Source organism: Sarcophilus harrisii, chromosome 3 (genome assembly GCF_902635505.1).
Source record: "Sarcophilus harrisii chromosome 3, mSarHar1.11, whole genome shotgun sequence".
NCBI lineage: Eukaryota > Metazoa > Chordata > Mammalia > Dasyuromorphia > Dasyuridae > Sarcophilus > Sarcophilus harrisii.
Window position 1 is genome coordinate 248,564,290 of NC_045428.1, and position 19,852 is coordinate 248,584,141.

Genomic DNA, 19,852 nt, shown 5'->3' on the forward strand with positions numbered 1-19,852 from the left:
AATGGGCAGGAGTTAAAAGAGATTAATGCTTAATTTGAGGAGTCAGATGTATAGAGATAATAAGTTAGCCCATGAGATAAGTTAATCAGGAAAGAAGAGAAGAGAAAAAAAGGAAAGAGAAGAGGAGAGGAGTGACACATTCACTTATATATTACAGATAGTAATATTCAATATAGACCATAAGAATCAATGAGAGATAGAAAAAAGGCAGTTGTAAGAGGAGAACAGAGAGCACTGTCATGAAAATTGTCATTGGAAGAAAGGGTCAGCAGGTTGCTAACAAATTCAAATGCTGTAGATAGGCCAAGGAGCATAAGACTGAAAAGAGGTTGCTGAAATTCATAGTGAATAAGCCATTGGAAATCTTGGAGAAGAAGTATTGGTTCATTGGTAGCATTAGAAACCAGTATCTAAGAGTTAAGAAGAGTTAAGAATTCACCTTTGGAATAGGAGGTGAAGAAATAGAAGCAAAGAATATATGTGACTCTGGGATTTAGTTTGGAAAGGAAAGAATAGATAACAGATGATACTTTGGGAGAGTTGCAAAATAAAACAGCATTTGTTGTTGCTTTAAGAATGGACAAAATAGGAGCCAGTGAATTAGGAGAGATTGAAGAGAAAAGAAAGAACAGAGTCAAACTTCTTGATGGGGCAAGAGGGAATGAAATGACTGGAAGAGAAACAATGAAAGGTTGACTTTGACAAAAAAGAAAGGTTCTTTCTTCCTCAAATATTATTATAAAGGAGACAAGAATGAGTGATTTTGTAAAGAAATTTTGAGATATGGAGTCCGAAAAGAAACAGAACTAATGGAAAATGACTTCTATTTTTTCCAATAAAATTAAACATGAATTTTGATTAGATGACTTCTTGTGATTTACTTCTCATGAGATATTAGAATGGCACTGAGACAATTTATTTCTTCACTTATTCATTCAATGGTGTTTATTGAGTCTACCACCTATCAAGACAAATTTAGTGTCAAAGTTTCTGAAAAAAAATTTAGAAGAGAAATAAACAAGTTTATTTTGTTATTGAGAGTGTGTCTTCTACATATTGTATCTTTTATTCTTTCCCTTGATTAGAAAGCTCTCTTTTCCAGAACAAGAAACATTGTTACTGTTTAGAGTTTATTATTACCAGGAATGGCCTGAGAGATAATTTGCCTTGGGTTAAGGGGCTTATTATTTTACAGTGAAACAGTACATTCAAAATTTCTTTTAGTTTTATTGAAGTCTTTGGTTTTTAAATTACATTCTTTCTCACATATACACTACCCTCAAACAAACATACATTCATACCCATACTCACAAACCCTTTCCACAGAAACTTTCCTTTACAATGAAGAAAATGAATTAAGGAAAACACAACTATGTCTGACATCACATGCAACGTCACTTATCCATAGTCTCCATCTCTATAACTAGATAAAATAGGATGATAGATTTCCTCATCTCTTTTCTGAGTCCAAGGTCATCCATAACAACTAAATAGCAGAAGAGTATAATTTTTTAAAAACTAGCTCTGAATTTAATTTATCAATTACTTTTTACTAATTTTTAATTTTATTTATATCTTGATTTTCAAAGTTTATATAGTTAGAGGGGTTTATTGCTTTTCTAGGATTTTTTTTCAGTTTCATGTCCCATTTATTTGTGGGTTCTTTCTCTCTCATGTTGATCAAAGTGTTTAGACACATAAATTTCTTCTAATGGTTGCTTTGGCTGCACTCCAAAAGCTTTGGCATAATGTCTCACTGCCATAATTGTTTGATGCAATCATCTATTGTTTCTATGTTCTCTGACCCACATATTCTTTATCATTATATTATTTATACTCCATTTAAGTTTGAAGGTTTTCTTCAGATGAACTTTTATTTTTTATATTTATTAATGCTTTGTAAAGATTTGCTTAACATTTCTCCTTTTTTTTTTTCGCATTTGCTTGTGAGAATTTTATGCCCTAACCCAAGGTCAATTTTGTAGAGGTATAATATACAGCTAATATATAAGAATATTCCTTTCATATTCCATTTAATAATCACCAGAGACAAATCATTTGTAATTTTTCTAAATTTTCTATTCCAATCCTTAATTTATTTCTTAATTATCATTTATGTTAGACTGGTCCAGGTCTGAAAAAGGGATATTGAGGTCTTTAACTATTATAGTTTTTGTCTGTGTCTTTCTCTCTTTGTATGTCAATGTATACACACGAACATATTCATACAGACACACACACACTCTCATATACACAGGTAATCCTATATAATTGTGTATGTATGTTTGTATACATACACATATATACAAATGGTCCCAAAAGTCTTAGTGCAGTTTTCAGCTATTAAACTTCATTGAACTTTTGGTATCTTCTCTCTTTCTCTTTCTCTTTTTCTGTCTCTGTCTCTGTTTGCCTCTCTGTCTCTGTCTCTGTCTGTCTCTGTCTCTTTCTCTCTCTATGTCTCTCTCTCTCTCCCAACCTCTCTCATTCTCCCTCATGTCTACCTGTCTCTATCTCTGTCTCTGTCTCTGTCTCTCTGTCTTTCTTTCTCTATCGGTTTCTGCCTTCATATATATGTGTGTGTTTACACATTTACATTGAAATAGACATTAATTCAATATTTATGACTCCTTTGAGAATAAATGAATTTCATTGTTTTAAATATATCACGTTACTATTGCATTGAATGAGATGATCATGATGACTATTCCTTGTTATTGTATTTACTTGAGATAGCATCAGAATGAATTAGAATACAGAATTCAACAATATGCAATTTACAATAAACACACATGAAGAATAAAGTTTTACTCAGTTTAAATTAAGGTTTGAAGCTGAATTTTTTATGATTTCTATTTTATAGATGAGTTTATTCCATTCCCCAAATAGTTACAAATATTTTCCCTCCCAAAATTGCTCTTATAATCTTCCTTTATTGTCCCCATCTCACTCTTTTAAAAAACCAAATTGATATTGAAAGAAAAAGCATATGAACACATCACTAAACCATCATTGAAGTGGTCTAACTGGATTTCACTGTCCTTCTCTTCACCAGTCCCAGATCTTCATTACAGCTTCTTACTTTTTTCTTTCTTCATCTTGTGACTATTCTCTCGACAACTCTGACTCATCTCTCTTAGATCTTTACAAGACTGTTGATAGGAGACCTGGAATCCTCTAGATAATTTCATATTATCACCTTAATATAAAAGATACATTTTAAATAGAGATTTTGAAGTTAAATTGAAATCACAACCAATTTCATCTCATTGTGCTTTACCAAACATCTTTTAAAGTCCCTAGATAAAGAGCTGAAACCAGAATCCCTGGGCCCTATTTTGACTCTGCTATTTTTTTGAAATAGAACTAGCTATGGCTGTGATGAACTAATATATTCAGCAAAAGACAATGGTATAGATCAAGAATAAACAAGGAATTTTACTTCTGCATCTTCTTTCTACCCCTAATACCAATCATAGATGAAGGAAATTGTCCATAGTTCATAAGAAAAAAATACAGTAAATTGACTCTTCTTGTTCTTAGAGCAATCAAAATCCAGTAAAGTTTGGTATGCATTAGGAAAATGTCAATAGGACTTAAATCTATGTGAAAGTCATTAATAATATCCCTTTTAACATAGAAACAAACAAAACCTTCATCATTTGATGATGATGTTGTCCTTGAACCCTTAGTAGAATGTGAATTTCTTAAGGATAGAGACTATTTTGGCTTTGCCTTTGTATCCCCAGTGCCTAGCACACTCTTGCATAAAACAGATGCTTAGTAGATGCTTGTTCTATTTAATTTAATTCAATATAATATATAATAAAAACTGTAAGTAGGCAACAAGATAAAAAATGAAGCATAACTTCTCCAGAGTCTCCAAACTTAAATCATATAACTATGATTTAATTCCAAATGAATGGGTTAATCAAAACAGAAACTATATTAATCTGAATAAAAATCTGCTTTCCAAAATATAATGCTGAATTGTGCATTCCTCTGTACATGAAGATAATACTGAAGACCCAGAAAAGAGAGTTCTCAATGCCAAAGTCCTTGGCACATTAAATATTTTAATATCAAAAATGAATATGTACTATTAATGTAAAATAGCACTAAAAAAGATGCATTATCATCTGCCTGGTCATACTTTTAGGACCACTAGCTCTTCTATCTACCTTGCATCTGAAACAGACCTTATGTGTTATCTTCCCCAATTAGAAGCTATTTTTTCTATTCTTATCTCCAGAACTTGGCATAGTGATTTGCAAATATTAAATGCTTAATAAATGTTTTTCTTTCATATTCATTATTTAGGGAATCCCCTCCAATTCTGCATATTTCAATCTATCCATGTCTATACATCCTATTTGGATCTTGGTCATATCATTCCAAAATTTTACCTCTGAGGATTCACTTCATATGCCAGAGGTTTTTTGTTATTTCTTATGACATCATGAGGATAATAGTGACATACTACAGCTACCTTCTTGTCATCCCTTGATCTTGGGCATGATTATCATCCCATCTGACATATAATTTCTTGATGAAGTCTTTTGCTCTTGTTTGTCTTCAGAGTTCCTTATTCATTATGTATTGTGGCCCACTCAAATCTACCATGTGCTTCTCCAAAGCTTTGTATGTGATATACATTTTTAATTCTTCAGAGGCAATGGTGTTCCCCACCTCACTATCACATGACAACCAAGATTGGTTATCTTTCACAAGATTATGAGTAATCATATCTACCAACTTTTCTTCTGCTTCCTCTGAGCTGGATAGTTTACCCAATTCATACTGGCAGATAAACTTTCATAATTCACTCTATCAATCAGGGTACTAGGAATAATTGTTGTTTAATTGATATATGTCTACCATTCACAACCACAGCTCTTGAGTCTTTGACAAAATGTTTCCCATTTAGACAATCAGCCAATATAACATCATTAATTCTTAATAATGAAATATTTACTGAACAGAAAGCAAAGCAGGAATAATCATAATATAGTCATTCATCTATAAAGCTTGGGTTATATTCTCTCAGTAATTTACAAAATGGATATGGAAAGAGTGGGTACAATCTTACAGAAATCTATCAAAGAGGTAAAAGAGTAAGGAAATTTAAATACCCTGTTCAACTCATAACTCTGGACTGCACACCTTGAAGTCATTGGTGTCCTTAGGGAACAGACAACACCACAAGTCCCTGCTGTGTAAGGCCTTTCATCACCGAATTCTTGACTCAAATCACTCTTTGGCAGAACTCTTGGGTTGTATTATATTATTTTAGCAAAAGAAGTAACTTTAAGGTTGCTGTCTGCAGAGTTATTTGGTCTACTCTCTTGGCTGAGATCTGAGAGTTTGTCATCATTTTTTTCTTTCTCTAGACAATGGGCAACAGTAAAGATCAATGAAGACAAGCCTCAGAGGGCTTCTCCTCTCAATCCATAGAAGTTAGTAAAGAGAAATTCCCCCCTCCCTCCCCTTTTCTTAGCCACCTCTGTTAGGTAGCAGAAATTCTTGTCCCTCCAATCAACTATCAGTAGCAATGTTTTTCTTCTAATCAGCGCTTTCAGGAAATAGAACGGCCCTCCCAATCAGCTCAGATTCCTCTCTCCTTCTATACGCCCAACGGAGGCAAAACCTGTCTTAATCTGGACATCTCGGCATAACCCTTTTCGGCTTTCATTTTGATCATTTTTCTGTGAGCCACCACCCTCAATGGGATCAAGTTCCTTTAAAGTATCAGAGGAAGTCTCACTTCTGTGTTTTCTACTTCTCAAGGATCAAATGGGCTTAACTCTAACCCATTCAGCTTCTTTCAAGCAGTAGGATGCACTCTGTTTTGTTTTGGACTTATTCCTCTTCTTCCTTCTCTTTACCCACCTGATTTTCTCCTGTTTCAGGTTCTTCCCTAGAGAAATGACTCACCTCTATCTTAGGGTAGGGAAATTTATATTTCTTTCAGATGAGTCACAAATAGGCAATATACAAATGTCCCATTTTACCAAAAGTTCTAATTATGAGTTTTCCAAGATCCTCATAACTGGTTATATGTTACCTATTGAGATATAAGATACTTAAGCCATTTTTGCGCTCAGTAAAGATTTGTTATTTGAGGACAGCTTTTTTCCCCTTCAGGTCTTCTCAAAATTCTCTCTGTTTCTAAATACTTTTCTTTAAGGGGATACTATCTCAGAAATTCTCTCATGTCTTACAAATAGCATTGTCCAATTCCAAAAAGATTTCATTTGAAGCTTAAGAGTAAAAAAGATATGTGATTTCCCAAAAGCAAACTAGCACATTCATCTTCACATTTTCAACTGTAAGCCCCATTTATTGTCTACTTGTATAGCTTGTTCCAGAGAAGCATACTCTGGAAATCCAAATTCATGCTGACATCTAGGCAATATGCTATATTCAATTATTCAATCAATAAACATTTATTAAGCACATACTAGGTACTCAGAATTGTGGTAAGTTATTTATCTACTTGGTTTTTCCTATGTTTATAGACAACATAGACCAGACTTCTTTTTATAATAGTTGATCTTTTCCAGAAGAATCTATAATGTCCTAGAGCTTAGTACAATCAACACAAATGTTATCATCAAACAGAGAACCTGGAGAATGCAAAGATAGATACAGAACCATGACAAGGATAGGGCAATCAAAACCTTAGTCAAGGGTACCTAACAACACCCAAAAGATGCATTTGTTTCCCATGATGTTTATTTACCTGTACAATCTACATCAGGATTTTTTTTTGCATCTTCATTTCAAATAATTCTGCTTTCTTGTTTAGTCCTGGGCTTCCGATCTTGAAGGGCCCATTATTGTAGTAACTATCTCTTAAATTCCACCTTTCCTCCACTGTCTTTTCTACCAAGGCCACCTCTCCTAACTTTCTCTACCCAGGACCTAAGAGAAAGATGTTACTGGCTTATATTGTCCATGATTGGACTCCTTCCCTTCCCCTAAATGAATTTGCACTAGGTTACCAAATTTTCTAATTGATTAGAAAGGATCTCAAGAGTACTTTTGTTGAAGTTGTGGATCCTGTCTATAATATACCTGTTAAGGTTTTATTTCCCTCAATATTGAAAATCAATTCAAAATATTCAATATATTATCCCCAGCCATCCATGCTCACTAACTCTCTTATATTGTTATTGGTGCTCCATATGAGAATTGGTTAGAGCTAAGACTGTAATCCCTAAGTAAGGTTTAACTTTGGAAAGCAAAGTTAACTAGCATATCAAGGGATAGACTCTGATTTTGGCCCCATTGGCACTATGCCTTGATAATTTTTTTTTAATCTATAAAGTGGAAGGTATTTTCTACCCTCATTAGTGAATAAAATGAGAATCATCTGTCTCAAATATTTCATGAAGACTGAATTTGTAATTATTATGCTCCTTTATTTAGGATATAATTTCATAGTCCCTAAATTTTCCAAACTTTTGAAAATATTTTAAATATTTGATATATAATCTGATTTATTTTTGCTTTTGGCACCTATACTTCCCATGCTGTGTAAAAGTTTTAGAGTGAAATAATTTAGGAAGATCTTTTTCTTGTGACATATGAACTTGTAATGACAACAATAAAAAGCCTTTATTCTATTGATCATTTGCCCTTCCAAATCATACATACATTTAGAATAAATGGAATCTGCAGAAATGTGTGATTTTGCTCACAAACACCATATGTGTTTCCCTTTAGAAGTTTTAAGATGCACTGGGGGGGGGGGCGACATGAAGCAAAATGTATATTTCAGACATAGCATCTCATCCAAATGGATGGCACAAAGCTTAGAGTCAAGAAGAGAAGTCAAAAATTAAGTGGGTGGGTATATAGATATGGGAAAAAATGAAGTCTTTAACTGATAGAGAATGAGAACTGTAATTTCACCCCTAAGGGATTACTTATTACTCTTGACCCTGAATCTTCCTTGTTTTCTCAGAGTTTTTGAAGCCAGGTCTCTGGTGAGTTGAAGCTGTCACTGATGGCTTAGTGAGAAACTGGACAGACATCCAAAAGGGAAAGAAATGAGACCACCCAACTCACTCACATTTATGGCTATAGAAGAAATTTTTTCTTTCACATGGGGAACAAATTATGCTCATTCTTAAGAATGTGCTTTTAACTAATTAAAGCAACCACATGTTCTCATTAAATCAGAGTTTGCCACTGGATTGGGATGAATATACTCAGTCAATTACTAAATGGGAGTTTGGGAATGGTGGTGGAAGGGAGGTATAGCCTAAAGGCAATTTAACCCTATCACTAAAGTAATTTGAGCTAAAAGTGCCTTGACATGAACTTTTCAGGATCTATGAGCAATGACTTTTGGTCCCTTAAAATACTGCCAATACTTTTTTACTATTATCATCATTGTTCTTATTGTTGTTCAAGATAATGATGTACTATACTACAATGTACTATACCATTGAAAAATATAAGAATGAGGGAATAATAATAATAAAACAAACACTAACAACAACAGCAAACTTGCTGTGGAGTTTGAAATTCGGATTCTATTTGTGTCACTTGTGCGTTCATGGGTACTTCAATTTGCTCATTTGTAAAATGAAGGGGATGGTTTCTAATGTCCTTTCAAGTCCTAAATTCACCGTCCTCTAATCCTATTGGTTTCTTGGAAAGTTTATGTCTGAAAAATGATTTATATTTTCATTCCAGCTGTGCAGGAGTTGCCGTGAAGGATTACAAGCAGCAAACCTTTTGCTTCCTCCCAGTGCCAAGGAACACGGCATCCAAAGGACAATGACAACCAAGAAGCCTCAGCCAGATTTTGCATTTTCCCTGAAAAGAACTAGGTCCTGAGATTTGAAAAGTGTTTTTTTTTTTTTTTTCCTTCTTCTTCTTTTAATACTCTACCTCCCTCTGCTGTTATTACCGGGAATTTTTTTTTTTTTTTTTTTAAACAACAATGAGAAATCATGTACTAGCAGCATCGATTTCAGTGCTCTCTCTGCTGGCAATTATGGGAGATACAGACAGCAAAATGGACAGCGCCTTCATGTTGGATTCGGACCCTGGGCGCTGTATGAGACATCATTATGTGGATTCTATCAGTCACCCTTTGTACAAATGCAGCTCAAAGGTGAGTGAGTCACAAGTTTACTTCTGCAAGAGAATTCATATTTTCATTCCAGCTGGGCAGGGATTGCTATGAAGGATTATAATCAGCAAATCTTTTGGTGGTATGGTCTGAATTAGTGGAGTTGATCCACTAGATATAGAGTCAATGCGTTTGAGTTTTCACATTAAGTCAGAGGCATATCTGACCAGCAAAACTCTTCAATACGGCCAGAACCCATCCTAAATGTTTAACAAAATAGATAAAAATACAACACAACATAGATAATCTTAAGTGCTGAGTTTTAAGTCAATATGCAGTCGGTAGGAGTCCATTTCTGTTTTGAGTTTAAGCAGTTGGTGTAAGCAACTAATACTCGTGGTATGTCATGATAAAAAAGCAGATCTGTTCAAAGAATTGATTATGCATTCCATTTATCATTATTAATGCTTCATCTTCACTCAGAGGCCATTTATTTAAGAATTTACTATATGCAAAATACTATACTGGGTACTGAGAACTGTATTGCTCATTAAAAAGGGAAGATAGTGTAATGGAAAACTTATTTTGTAGAACCCAGAAACTTCCCTTCAAGTTTTAACTTTGACTATGATGATGAACTCAACATCAAGTCAGTCCTAGTTTTGGAGGAGGAGAAACAATACTTGCATCATCTACCTCACATTTTGGGGCCGGGGAAGTGCTTTATCACTTTAAGCTTTCTCTATTGATGTAATTATGGACTACATCCTCTTCTTATAAAAATTTAGTCTGTTATACATCCTCTTTTACTCGATCTCATGGAAAAGTTTGCATGGGGGAAGGTCATGGTGAAACGGCTTTGATACCTGGGAAGTCATATATGCTATACAGAAGGAAGGAGGAGGAAGGGGGAAGAAGCCACAGTAGTTAAAACTTGGTTTTCAGAAATTGTGATTTTGGTTTCACTTCAGACTCTCTGCCACTAAATTCATGTAGCTGTACCTCTATTATTTCAATAATGGAAATAAGAGTTATTCTAGCTAAATTTAAAGATATTAAATTTTAGCTGTTGTCAACCACATATTCTCCAATAACCATGGAAAATATTTTTAGAAATTACCATTTTAATGATAATATGTGGCTGATATCAACCATTAAAAATAAGGTCAAATTGATTTCTATAAAGCATTCATATTTTTTAATGGCTTATCCATTTTTTCTGATTAGAATTTTAACTTTCCAAATGATTTATTAAAATAAGGTGACATTTTTTATTTTTGGTGAGGTCAGATTGAGCTACAATACTTTGACCATTATATTATTGAGCTATGTGGCTGTGGGAAAAGATACATATTTTCCACTCTAAGAAAAGCTCTCTGATTTTTATTTGTATTTGAGAGACATAAAAATAGTGCCTGGAGGAACAAAATTAAAATTTTGCATGGCCACAATCCTTGTTAGGAAATCTAACTAGAAGAAAGTGACAATAAGATAGAAAGGCATTTTTACAACAGTAATGGTTCAAAAATGACTGGTCTGAGTATGTCACTTGAGTATTTTATTTGCTAGTTTTTCCCATCACCCTTGCTGAGGCAGACAGCCAAACTATTTGAACTTTATCTTTTGCTTAAATTATTTTGATAAGCTCATTGAGAGTAGACTAGACTTTATTTATCTTTACAAATAGCAGGTGTCCAATGGATATTCAATAAGAATTAAATTACATTTGGGAAACTATATTCCATAAAAACCTTCAGAAAATCTGCCCTAGATTTGAAATACTCAATGTGTCAGCATCTATTATAACTAAAAAAGCCTCCACTAATAGATTTACTTTTAGCAATAAACTATAGGACACATTTACTTCAAAACAGAAGATATTTGGATAAACAGCATAGCAAATAAAATAATTTTAAAAATCCTTCCATGTATATGTAGGGTATAATCTCCCATAGATAAGGGAAGATACATGAAGAGAATACATATATACCCATGACCAAGGATGGCACACATATAAAATGAATATATATGTACATATACACACATACATATATATACCATGCATATATTGCACATGTGTATATGTATATTTATTTGTATCTATCGACATATAATCTTTCATATACATATCACATACATAATCTATCATATTCTGAGTGTGTGTATGTGACTTCAAGCTTCTCTATTGATGTGAGTATGGATTATGACATCTTCTTATAAGGACTTAGTCTACCACATATCCTACTTTACTCAATCTCATGGAAGAGTTTGTAAGGGAAATGTTGGTCAAGAGGACTTTACCTCTAGGAAGTCAAATATGCTGTACAGAAGGGAGGAAGGGTGAGGAAGCATGAATAGATAGATATTTACAATGAGAGAGAGAGAGAGAGAGAGAGAGAGAGAGAGAGAGAGAGAGAGAAAGAATAGATATAGTCTAGATAAATAACTATAAACCCAGTGTGAAGGGATACATGGCATAAATCCATGTAATTAGGGGCCCATGTCTAAAAGTCATGAATATAGGAGACACGTTGACCAGGTCAATTCATACTCAAAGTGTTTCAGGGATTTTGATGTCCTTCGATGTTATCATCATGTTGCTCTCTGCTACTAAGCTAAGCATCTCGTCTCTGTTATATGTGTGGTATTCACATTCTTCAGTGGGTATTTTTTATAGTGTCTCTGGTCTGGTGGGTTTCTCTTTGCTATCATTTTATGAGTTTTGATAGCTCAGAATATCTCTTTGAGCAAATGCATCTAATACTTCCTTAGGTCACAGCAGAATACCTAGCTAAAGACAATAGACAAAAACCAGAATGAGGATTAAGATGAAGAGATTAAGGGGTGCAGCTAGGTGGTTCAGTGGATAGAGCACCAGCCCTGAAGTCAGGAGGATCCAAGCTCAGACACTTAACACTTCCTAGCTGTGTGACCCTGGGCAAGGCATTTAACCCAACTGCCTCAGAAAAAAAAAAAAAAAAAAGTGTGTGTGTGTGTGTGTGTGTGTGTGTGGAGAGAGAGAGAGAGAGAGAGAGAGAGAGAGAGAGAGAGAGAGAGAGAGAGAAAGTCTGTTCTTTTGACTTCCAATTTCAGTTCCTAATTCAAAGTCCATGATGCCAGATGACTAGCTGACTTAGGGTGAGAAATTTCTCCTAATTACATTTAAGCATTCTTAAATCTTAAATGGTAATTTGGAAATTCTAATATGGTTGTCGTCATTCAATTGTTTTCAGTCTTGTCTGAATATCTGGCAAAGATACTGGAGTAGTTTGACATTCTTTTGACCAAACATTAGGTTTGACATTCTTTCTATATCATTTTACAGATGAGGAAACTGAGGAAAACAAGGTTAAGTGACTGGTCCGGGGTCATATAGCTAGTAAGTGTCTGAAGGCCAAATTTGAACTAGGAAGACTCATCTTTTTGACTTTAGGCTCTGCATTCTAACCACTGTATGACTTAGTCCTTTCTTTTTTTTTTTTTTTTCCTTTCCATTCTTTAAGTCTTTATTTTTATTTATTTTTATTTAATAGCCTTTTATTTACAGGATATATGCATGGGTAACTTTACAGCATTAACAATTGCCAAACCTCTTGTTCCAATTTTCACCTCTTACCCACCCCTCCCTAGATGTCAGGATGACCAGTAGATGTTAAATATATTAAAATATAAATTAGATACACAATAAGTATACATGACCAAAACGTTATTTTGCTGTACAAAAAGAATCAGACTCTGAAATATTGTACAATTAGCTTGTGAAGGAAATCCAAAATGCAGGTGTGCATAAATATAGGGATTGGGAATTCAATGTAATGGTTTTTAGTCATCTCCCAGAGTTCTTTTTCTGGGCATAGCTAGTTCAGTTCATTACTGCTCCTTTGGAAATGATTTGGTTGATCTCGTTGCTGAGGATGGCCTGGTCCATCAGAACTGGTCATCATATAGTATTGTTGTTGAAGTATATAATGATCTCCTGGTCCTGCTCATTTCACTCAGCATCAGTTAGTCCTTTCTAATATATAAACCAAACCAAATCAATCACAATGTTATGGGAACTGAGTGAAATCTGAGGCTCCAAAGCATACTTTGCCCCTAAGGCTCTCCTGAAATGGCATAAAAATGGAATAGGGCAAGAAAAAAAGCTAAGCAAAAATAAGGTCATTGACCTCCTCCCCCACTTCTCATTTAAATTCTTGGTTTTATTTGGTATATTTTCTAACAACAAAATTTTTGATTCTGCTATATTCTGAACAATTTAGAAATTAACAGAAAAAAAAACAGAATATTCTGCTGTTTTATTCAGCACAAAACTTTGTTGCCCTCTACCCCATTCATTTCCTTCCTTCCTTCCTTCCTTCCTTCCTTCCTTCCTTCCTTCCTTCCTTCCTTCCTTCCTTCTTTCCTTCCTTCTTTCCTTTCCTTCCTTCCTTCCTTCCTTCCTTCCTTCCTTCCTTCCTTCCTTCCTTCCTTCCTTCCTTCCTTCCTTCCTTCCTTCCTGTAAAAAAAGCATCAATCCAATGCTAAAATAGTGAAGAGAAATATGAGACTGAGGTAGAAGCAATTGGAAAAATAAGGGAAATGGAAAAACAAGAGAAGCAATTAGATGAATGACATATAGTTGTAACAGAAAAATAAAATAAGAGCTCATTAATTCAAATTTATAATTTATAATCATTTGTAAAGGAGATAGGCTAAAGTTTGGCAAATTATTCTCTGAAGAGATACTGCAAATGTGCAAATCAGTATATGATCTTATCAGAATATTATCCAATAATACAGATTACAACCCCATCCTTGCTTGTCTATCTTGTGTGATTCTTGTTCATGACATCCCACTATTTCACCACAAGAGCTTTACCCCGTTTCCAAGGTGACTTCTTAATTTCTCTTGACATTTCAAAGACATAATAAGTTATGCCTTAGTTAACTCTTGCTCTTGTCAGTTGACCCATCTCCTCTTTCACTCAGACATTTCTCTGATGACATTATTTCCACTGCTTCTCCATAATTTCTTGTTTGTTAAATTCGGAAGCCTCTGTGCCCACCATGCATTTATCAGTTGCTGTCTGGATGATACTCATTATCAATTCCTCAGAAATTTTAGGGTGTTTAGTGTTTGCAGTTATATAATAGCATCAGAAAAGACTGATATGTAGACATATATTATCCACCATGGGTCTTTTTAAAAACTTATTTACTTTGACTTGTCAGTGACTACATTTCCTTCTTTAATATTCTCTTTAGTCTTCCTGAGCCTGTTCTTCCTCTTTCAAATCTTTCATAGAGAAACACACAGAATCTGAACCTGAAGATTATTCTACTTCAAATTTTCCTCAATTTCTCCCAAATGTGTGAATTTCCCCCAAATTCAATTTCTAGCCTTCTTCACCAATCCTAATTTTTCTAGAATATCTAACAATTTTCTTTTCCTTCTTACCCATTTCAGGACCTTTTCCCGTTACTACTCCTACAACCCTCTTTTTTCCCACAGAAGCCAGCAATAGAATATCACACAATTTACAGCCATATAAAATCACTGGAAGAATGTTGGCTTTTAAAAAATGGACATTTATTTTGGAGAAAAACTTGGAATCATTAAAATAAGCTTATAATTTAAAATCTTAACCCAACTCATAACTATTTTAGTGCCTGCTAAAGATAGACAGACACACAGAGATGAACGGCTAGGTAATACATTTAGATAGATTGATCATATATAGGTTGATAGATAATTAGATTAGAGTGATAATACAGAGGTAGGTAGATAAGTACATGGATAGATAGATAGTTGGCTATACAGATAATATGAGGATAGGTAGAGAGACAGATTGATGATGCTTCAATAGTTGCTTAGAGAAATAATATATAGGAAGGTGGGCAGATAGAGAAATAGACTGGACCTTCTTTAACATACCCCAGCTCTTTATCCTGAAGCCTCACTCATTCCTCCTGACCAGGGTTGGTGCTCTATCTACTGCACCAAATAGTTACTGTCTCCCCCCCCCCTTTTTTTTTTTTGATCTTTACTTTCTGGATGTAACAGAAAAGGACTGTCCCAGTCTGACAGTTTTGAAAGACACAGCCTGTTCTAGTCGTTAGTCAACTCTAATTTAAAATATAAATTACTCTATTTGACACTTAAAACTGAAGACAATTAAAAATTGGGAGAACATAGAAGGAAGGTGCTTCAAAGTCCAGTGATCTGGACATATTTTGAGAATCTTATCACACACAACACGTGTGTGTATGTACATATATGTGTATACATGCATATATGTACATATCTGTGTATGTATATGTGTGTGTTCTCTATCAATGTTATCCGTTGTTGTTATTATTGATTTTCTCTACAATATTTCTCACAGTCTTGCCTTTGCCTTTACTGGTCATGTCTTCCCCCCTGAATCAATCTCTTATCATTTCTTACTTGGACTATCTCCTGTTTGGTCTTTCTGTCTCAAGGCTTTCCCCTTCTTAATTTCCTGCTCAAAAAGTTTAAATGACTTCCTGTTTACTTTAGAATAAAATGTACATTCCTCTATTTAAGCCATTTCACAATTTGACACAAACTTACTATCATAGATTCTTTTACATTCTTCTCTTTCACACATTTCCTTATTGTTGTCTATTCCCCATTTCTGTGTTGTTTGCATGTACCAAAGTTGCCCCCTCATTATCTCTACCTTTTAGAGCCTGCTATCTTCCTTTAAAACTTATTTTAAGTATCATCTCCTTAATCAGAATCTTTTCTTCTCATCTGCTAATGCCCCCAGTCATCCTGAAATTAAATTATATTTATTTATTATATATTTTGCATTTAGTTACATGTCAAACAGTCACTCAGTTAATAAACATTTATTAACCATGTATTATGTGCCAAGCAATGCAATACTCTGGGCATTACACTGGGCATACACAGAAATGAATACTCTGCCTTCAAGGAACTCATAGTCTAGTAGTGGCGACAACATGTAAACAACTATGTACAAACTATATATAGGATAAATACAAAATAATCAACATAAGGAAAGCTCCAGAATAAAATGAATCTAGGAGAGGCTTGTAGACAGAAAAGTTTTATCTGGTGCTTAAGAAAAACAGGGAAGCCAGGAGGTGAAGATGAGGAGGGGAATATTTAATGTTTCAGGACAGTCATTGAAAATACTCAGAAATAAAATACTACTAAGAAAAGAAAACACTCAAAGTTGGGAGATGGAGTATCTTTTTGAAGAAGAACAAACTTTTTGAAAGCAAGGACTACTATTTTTTTTTCAATGCCCAGTGCCTAGAACAGTACCTGACTTATAGCAGGTATTAATAAATAATTATCTTTATAAGTGAATGAGTTCCTATAGTTTTATTCCTATATATTGGTCACTGAACAAAAGAATTAACATTTAGGGTGTCAATGATTACATTAATATTTATATGAGGTATTAAAACCATATTATTTTCATTACTCTCCACCCTACTTTTTTGCAACTCTGCCACCATCCCTGGAGAAATTGAAAAAGGTCATACAGGATAGAAGGCTATTTTGTATTTTTCCTTTTTTCATAGGTTCCCATTATGAAATACTTCATCACTAAGGGATCAGCGTATTACTGATAAACCTTTCCATACTTAGCTAAGTTGCCAGGAAAACAGATTTGGTCTATTTTTCACGGTGGTGTCTGCCAGAGTTGTATTCTGCTTACATAGTCCTCAAGTGGGTACTTATATTGTTGTATGGTATGCCATACTATAATGACATGCTTAATTTGGTAGAATCTTCTCCACTCCGTGTAAATAGTACAAGTCAAAATCATTTAAAAATGAGAAAGTGGGACAATGTTTGAAATTCTTAAAAAGACCAAATTATTCTCAAACCTTGTTTCCTAGGAATATTGGTAGAATAATACTTTTATGAAAATTATACTATTACTTGTAAATGATTCATATCTAATGATTAAAGCAATATTGTGAGAATGTCTCCTTTTAAATAATGATTTATGTTTCTGTATGTGCTAATATTAGAATACTTTTTTATTTTTAAGATATATGATAATTCAGGCTTTTTTTTTTACTAAGTCTGGTCAACTTTCTTTCAGTTTAATGAATTTATTGAATTGGTGAAATTTTTTTTTTTTTTTATAGAGTTGGGGCTGCATACATGCCTTATCTAGAAAAAAAGCAATATGTTTTGCCAGTAATCAACTAACAGATGTCCTGGAGAGCTGCATAGAAGCATCTTAAAACTTCCATTGGTTTTCCCAAAACAACATGTTTTTTCCAATCATCTTGTTCAAGGGAAATTCATTACACATATCCATGGTTGGCAATCAGTTTGTTAGGTTCACTGTCTTATCTTGATCACCATGTTCTTCTCCAAGAAAATGAAAAATTAAAAAAAAAAAGTATAGCCAGCCTTAAGAAATGGGATGATTAGTTGCTTAGATGAAGACATCAGTGCATGAACTTTTTACTATGATTTACTAAAAATTTAATTTTATGTCCATTTCTTTTTCTAACAAGGAGAAATAAAATGCTCATGAGATTCCACATATGACCGCAAAGAACACATGGTAACTTAATGATAGATCTTCATAAAGAATAAGTGAAAACAACAGAAGAGATTTTTTCTCTTGTCAATGAAATAAATTAATGATATTAATAATAATTATAGTAATAATGTATAATAATAATATATAGCTAGCATTTACATAGTACCTTCTAGATTCTAGTAGCTAGGTAGAATAGCTGGGCAGAGAGCCAGAACTGGAATCAGGAAGAACAGAGTTCAGATCCAACTTCAGATGCTATTTTACTCTGAGCAAGTCAATTAACCTCCATTTGACTCACTTTCCTCACCTGTAAAAATAAAAATAATAATAGCACCTACCTCAGGATTGTTGTGAAGAACAAATGAAAAATAATAACCATAAAGTGCTTATCGTAATGCCTGGAATATTATAGGCATTATATAAATATTTAACAACAATTAATATTTTAATAATAATTAATATTATTGTAAATAGTGTCTCATTTGATCCTATAACATTATTACATTTTTAACCACTTTTCATTAGGTAAGTCTGAAGTTCAGTGGCTAGAACATAGAAATTGGAGTTCAAGAAAATATTGATCCAAATCCTACCTCAAATACTAACAGTGTGATCCTGGCTAAGTCATTTAAATTCTCTTTATGCCAGTCTTTTCAACTGAAAAGTAAAGATAATAATAGCACCTATCTCAGAGGGTTTGTTATGAGGATCACGAGTTAACATATATGAAGCACTTTGGAAATCTCAAATCAATGTATAAATGCTCATTATCATCTTCATCATCATTTTTTACTACAGGCCCTTTATCCTGGTATTCAAGACCCCCCCTCAATCTGGACATAACTAATTTCCCATTACTTCCTTATGCATACTTTATGTTGCATTCTAACTGGGCTGCTTCTTCTTCAGTCTTCTCCTGCCTTGTTCAATCTAAATGCACTTTCTCAAGCCACCCCTCATATGCAGAACCTTCTGGTTTAATGGGTCAGGGCCTGCATAAGCTTTGTTAGGAATTCATTCATATCTCTTAATTACAAATCTTCAATATCACCAAATACTCAAAAAAAAAAAAAAAAGGCTCCCAGGACCTAGAACATAGTGGTGGTGGTGGTGTTCAGTCACTTTCTGTTCATGTTTGACTCTTTTTGACTTTATTTGGGGTTTTCTTGGCAAAGATAAGAACATGGTTTGCTATTTTTCCAACTCATTTTAGAAATGAGGAAATTGAGGTAAAGAGGGTTAAGTGTCTTGTCCAGGGTCACACAAGTGTCTGAGGTCATATTTGAACTCAAGGCTTCCTGACTCCAGACCTGGTTCTATATCCTCTCTGCATAGGAGGTACTTAATAAATGATTGTTTTGAATGGATCCAAGATTGAGGAACATTCTTTAATTAAATTGAAGGATCCCCTGTGATATTTACATTTACTCTGGTCACAGACGAAGTGACCCCAACATTGTCTGTTAAAGGAATTGATATCTGAATCCTTAGAGGGAACACTCATACCTCTGAAATCAAGGGATCCTCAGGGTGTTAAAGTAAATCTGGAGAGAATTCTGATATTTAAGTTCAGGGCTCTAGCAAAGAACTTGACACTTTAGAGACACTTAATAAATTTTTATAGATTGATTGACTCATCCATTTTCCACAACGTTATAGTTTGCATCCTCTTTGATTTACTTTCCTAAGTCCTTATGCCCTTCTCTAGGCACATCATAGATGCCCCATCCAGAGTACAAGCCACCTAATTTATACCCCCCCCATATCCAAGTGACTAGTATAGGAGATCAGGGAAGACTAGTACATCTGATGTGAGAGCTTGCCAAGCTTACTAAGCTCTTTTTAGGACCGCTCACCCAATTTTGGTGTCTATTTGTCACCCAGATCTCACCTGTGATTCCAAGTAGTATGCACAGGAGCCAAACTATCACAGCAGACCAGTTAGTCAGATTTAATGTGGTTCATAAACCTCAAGTCCCTGGTGAGTTGGGGAAATGACCATCGGTGGAATGGGCAGATGAGAATAATTTATCAGTGACTATGAAGGCAGCTGAAGCAATCACTGTAGAGCACTTAGAGCTTGGTCAGACATCAGACACCAAGATTATCCACAGTATCCTAAGCCATCTTCAGTCATCTTGGCTTTTCCCTTTTCATTGTATTTTAATGACTCCAGAAAAGAGACCAAGGTTGATGACTTTGGATAACTCTGCATCAC

At 34.2% G+C, this 19,852-nt stretch overlaps 1 protein-coding gene across 1 annotated transcript in view; it reads left to right on the forward strand.

The window, feature by feature from the left end:
• NDP (norrin cystine knot growth factor NDP) overlaps nucleotides 1–19,852 on the forward strand; it is a 51,048-nt gene that overhangs the window by 25,013 nt on the left and 6,183 nt on the right. The window contains exon 2 of the mRNA XM_003763448.2: nucleotides 8,707–9,130. Coding sequence (XP_003763496.1) covers nucleotides 8,957–9,130 — 174 coding nt within the window. The 5' untranslated portion in view covers nucleotides 8,707–8,956. The remainder of the gene's footprint in view (nucleotides 1–8,706; nucleotides 9,131–19,852) is intronic.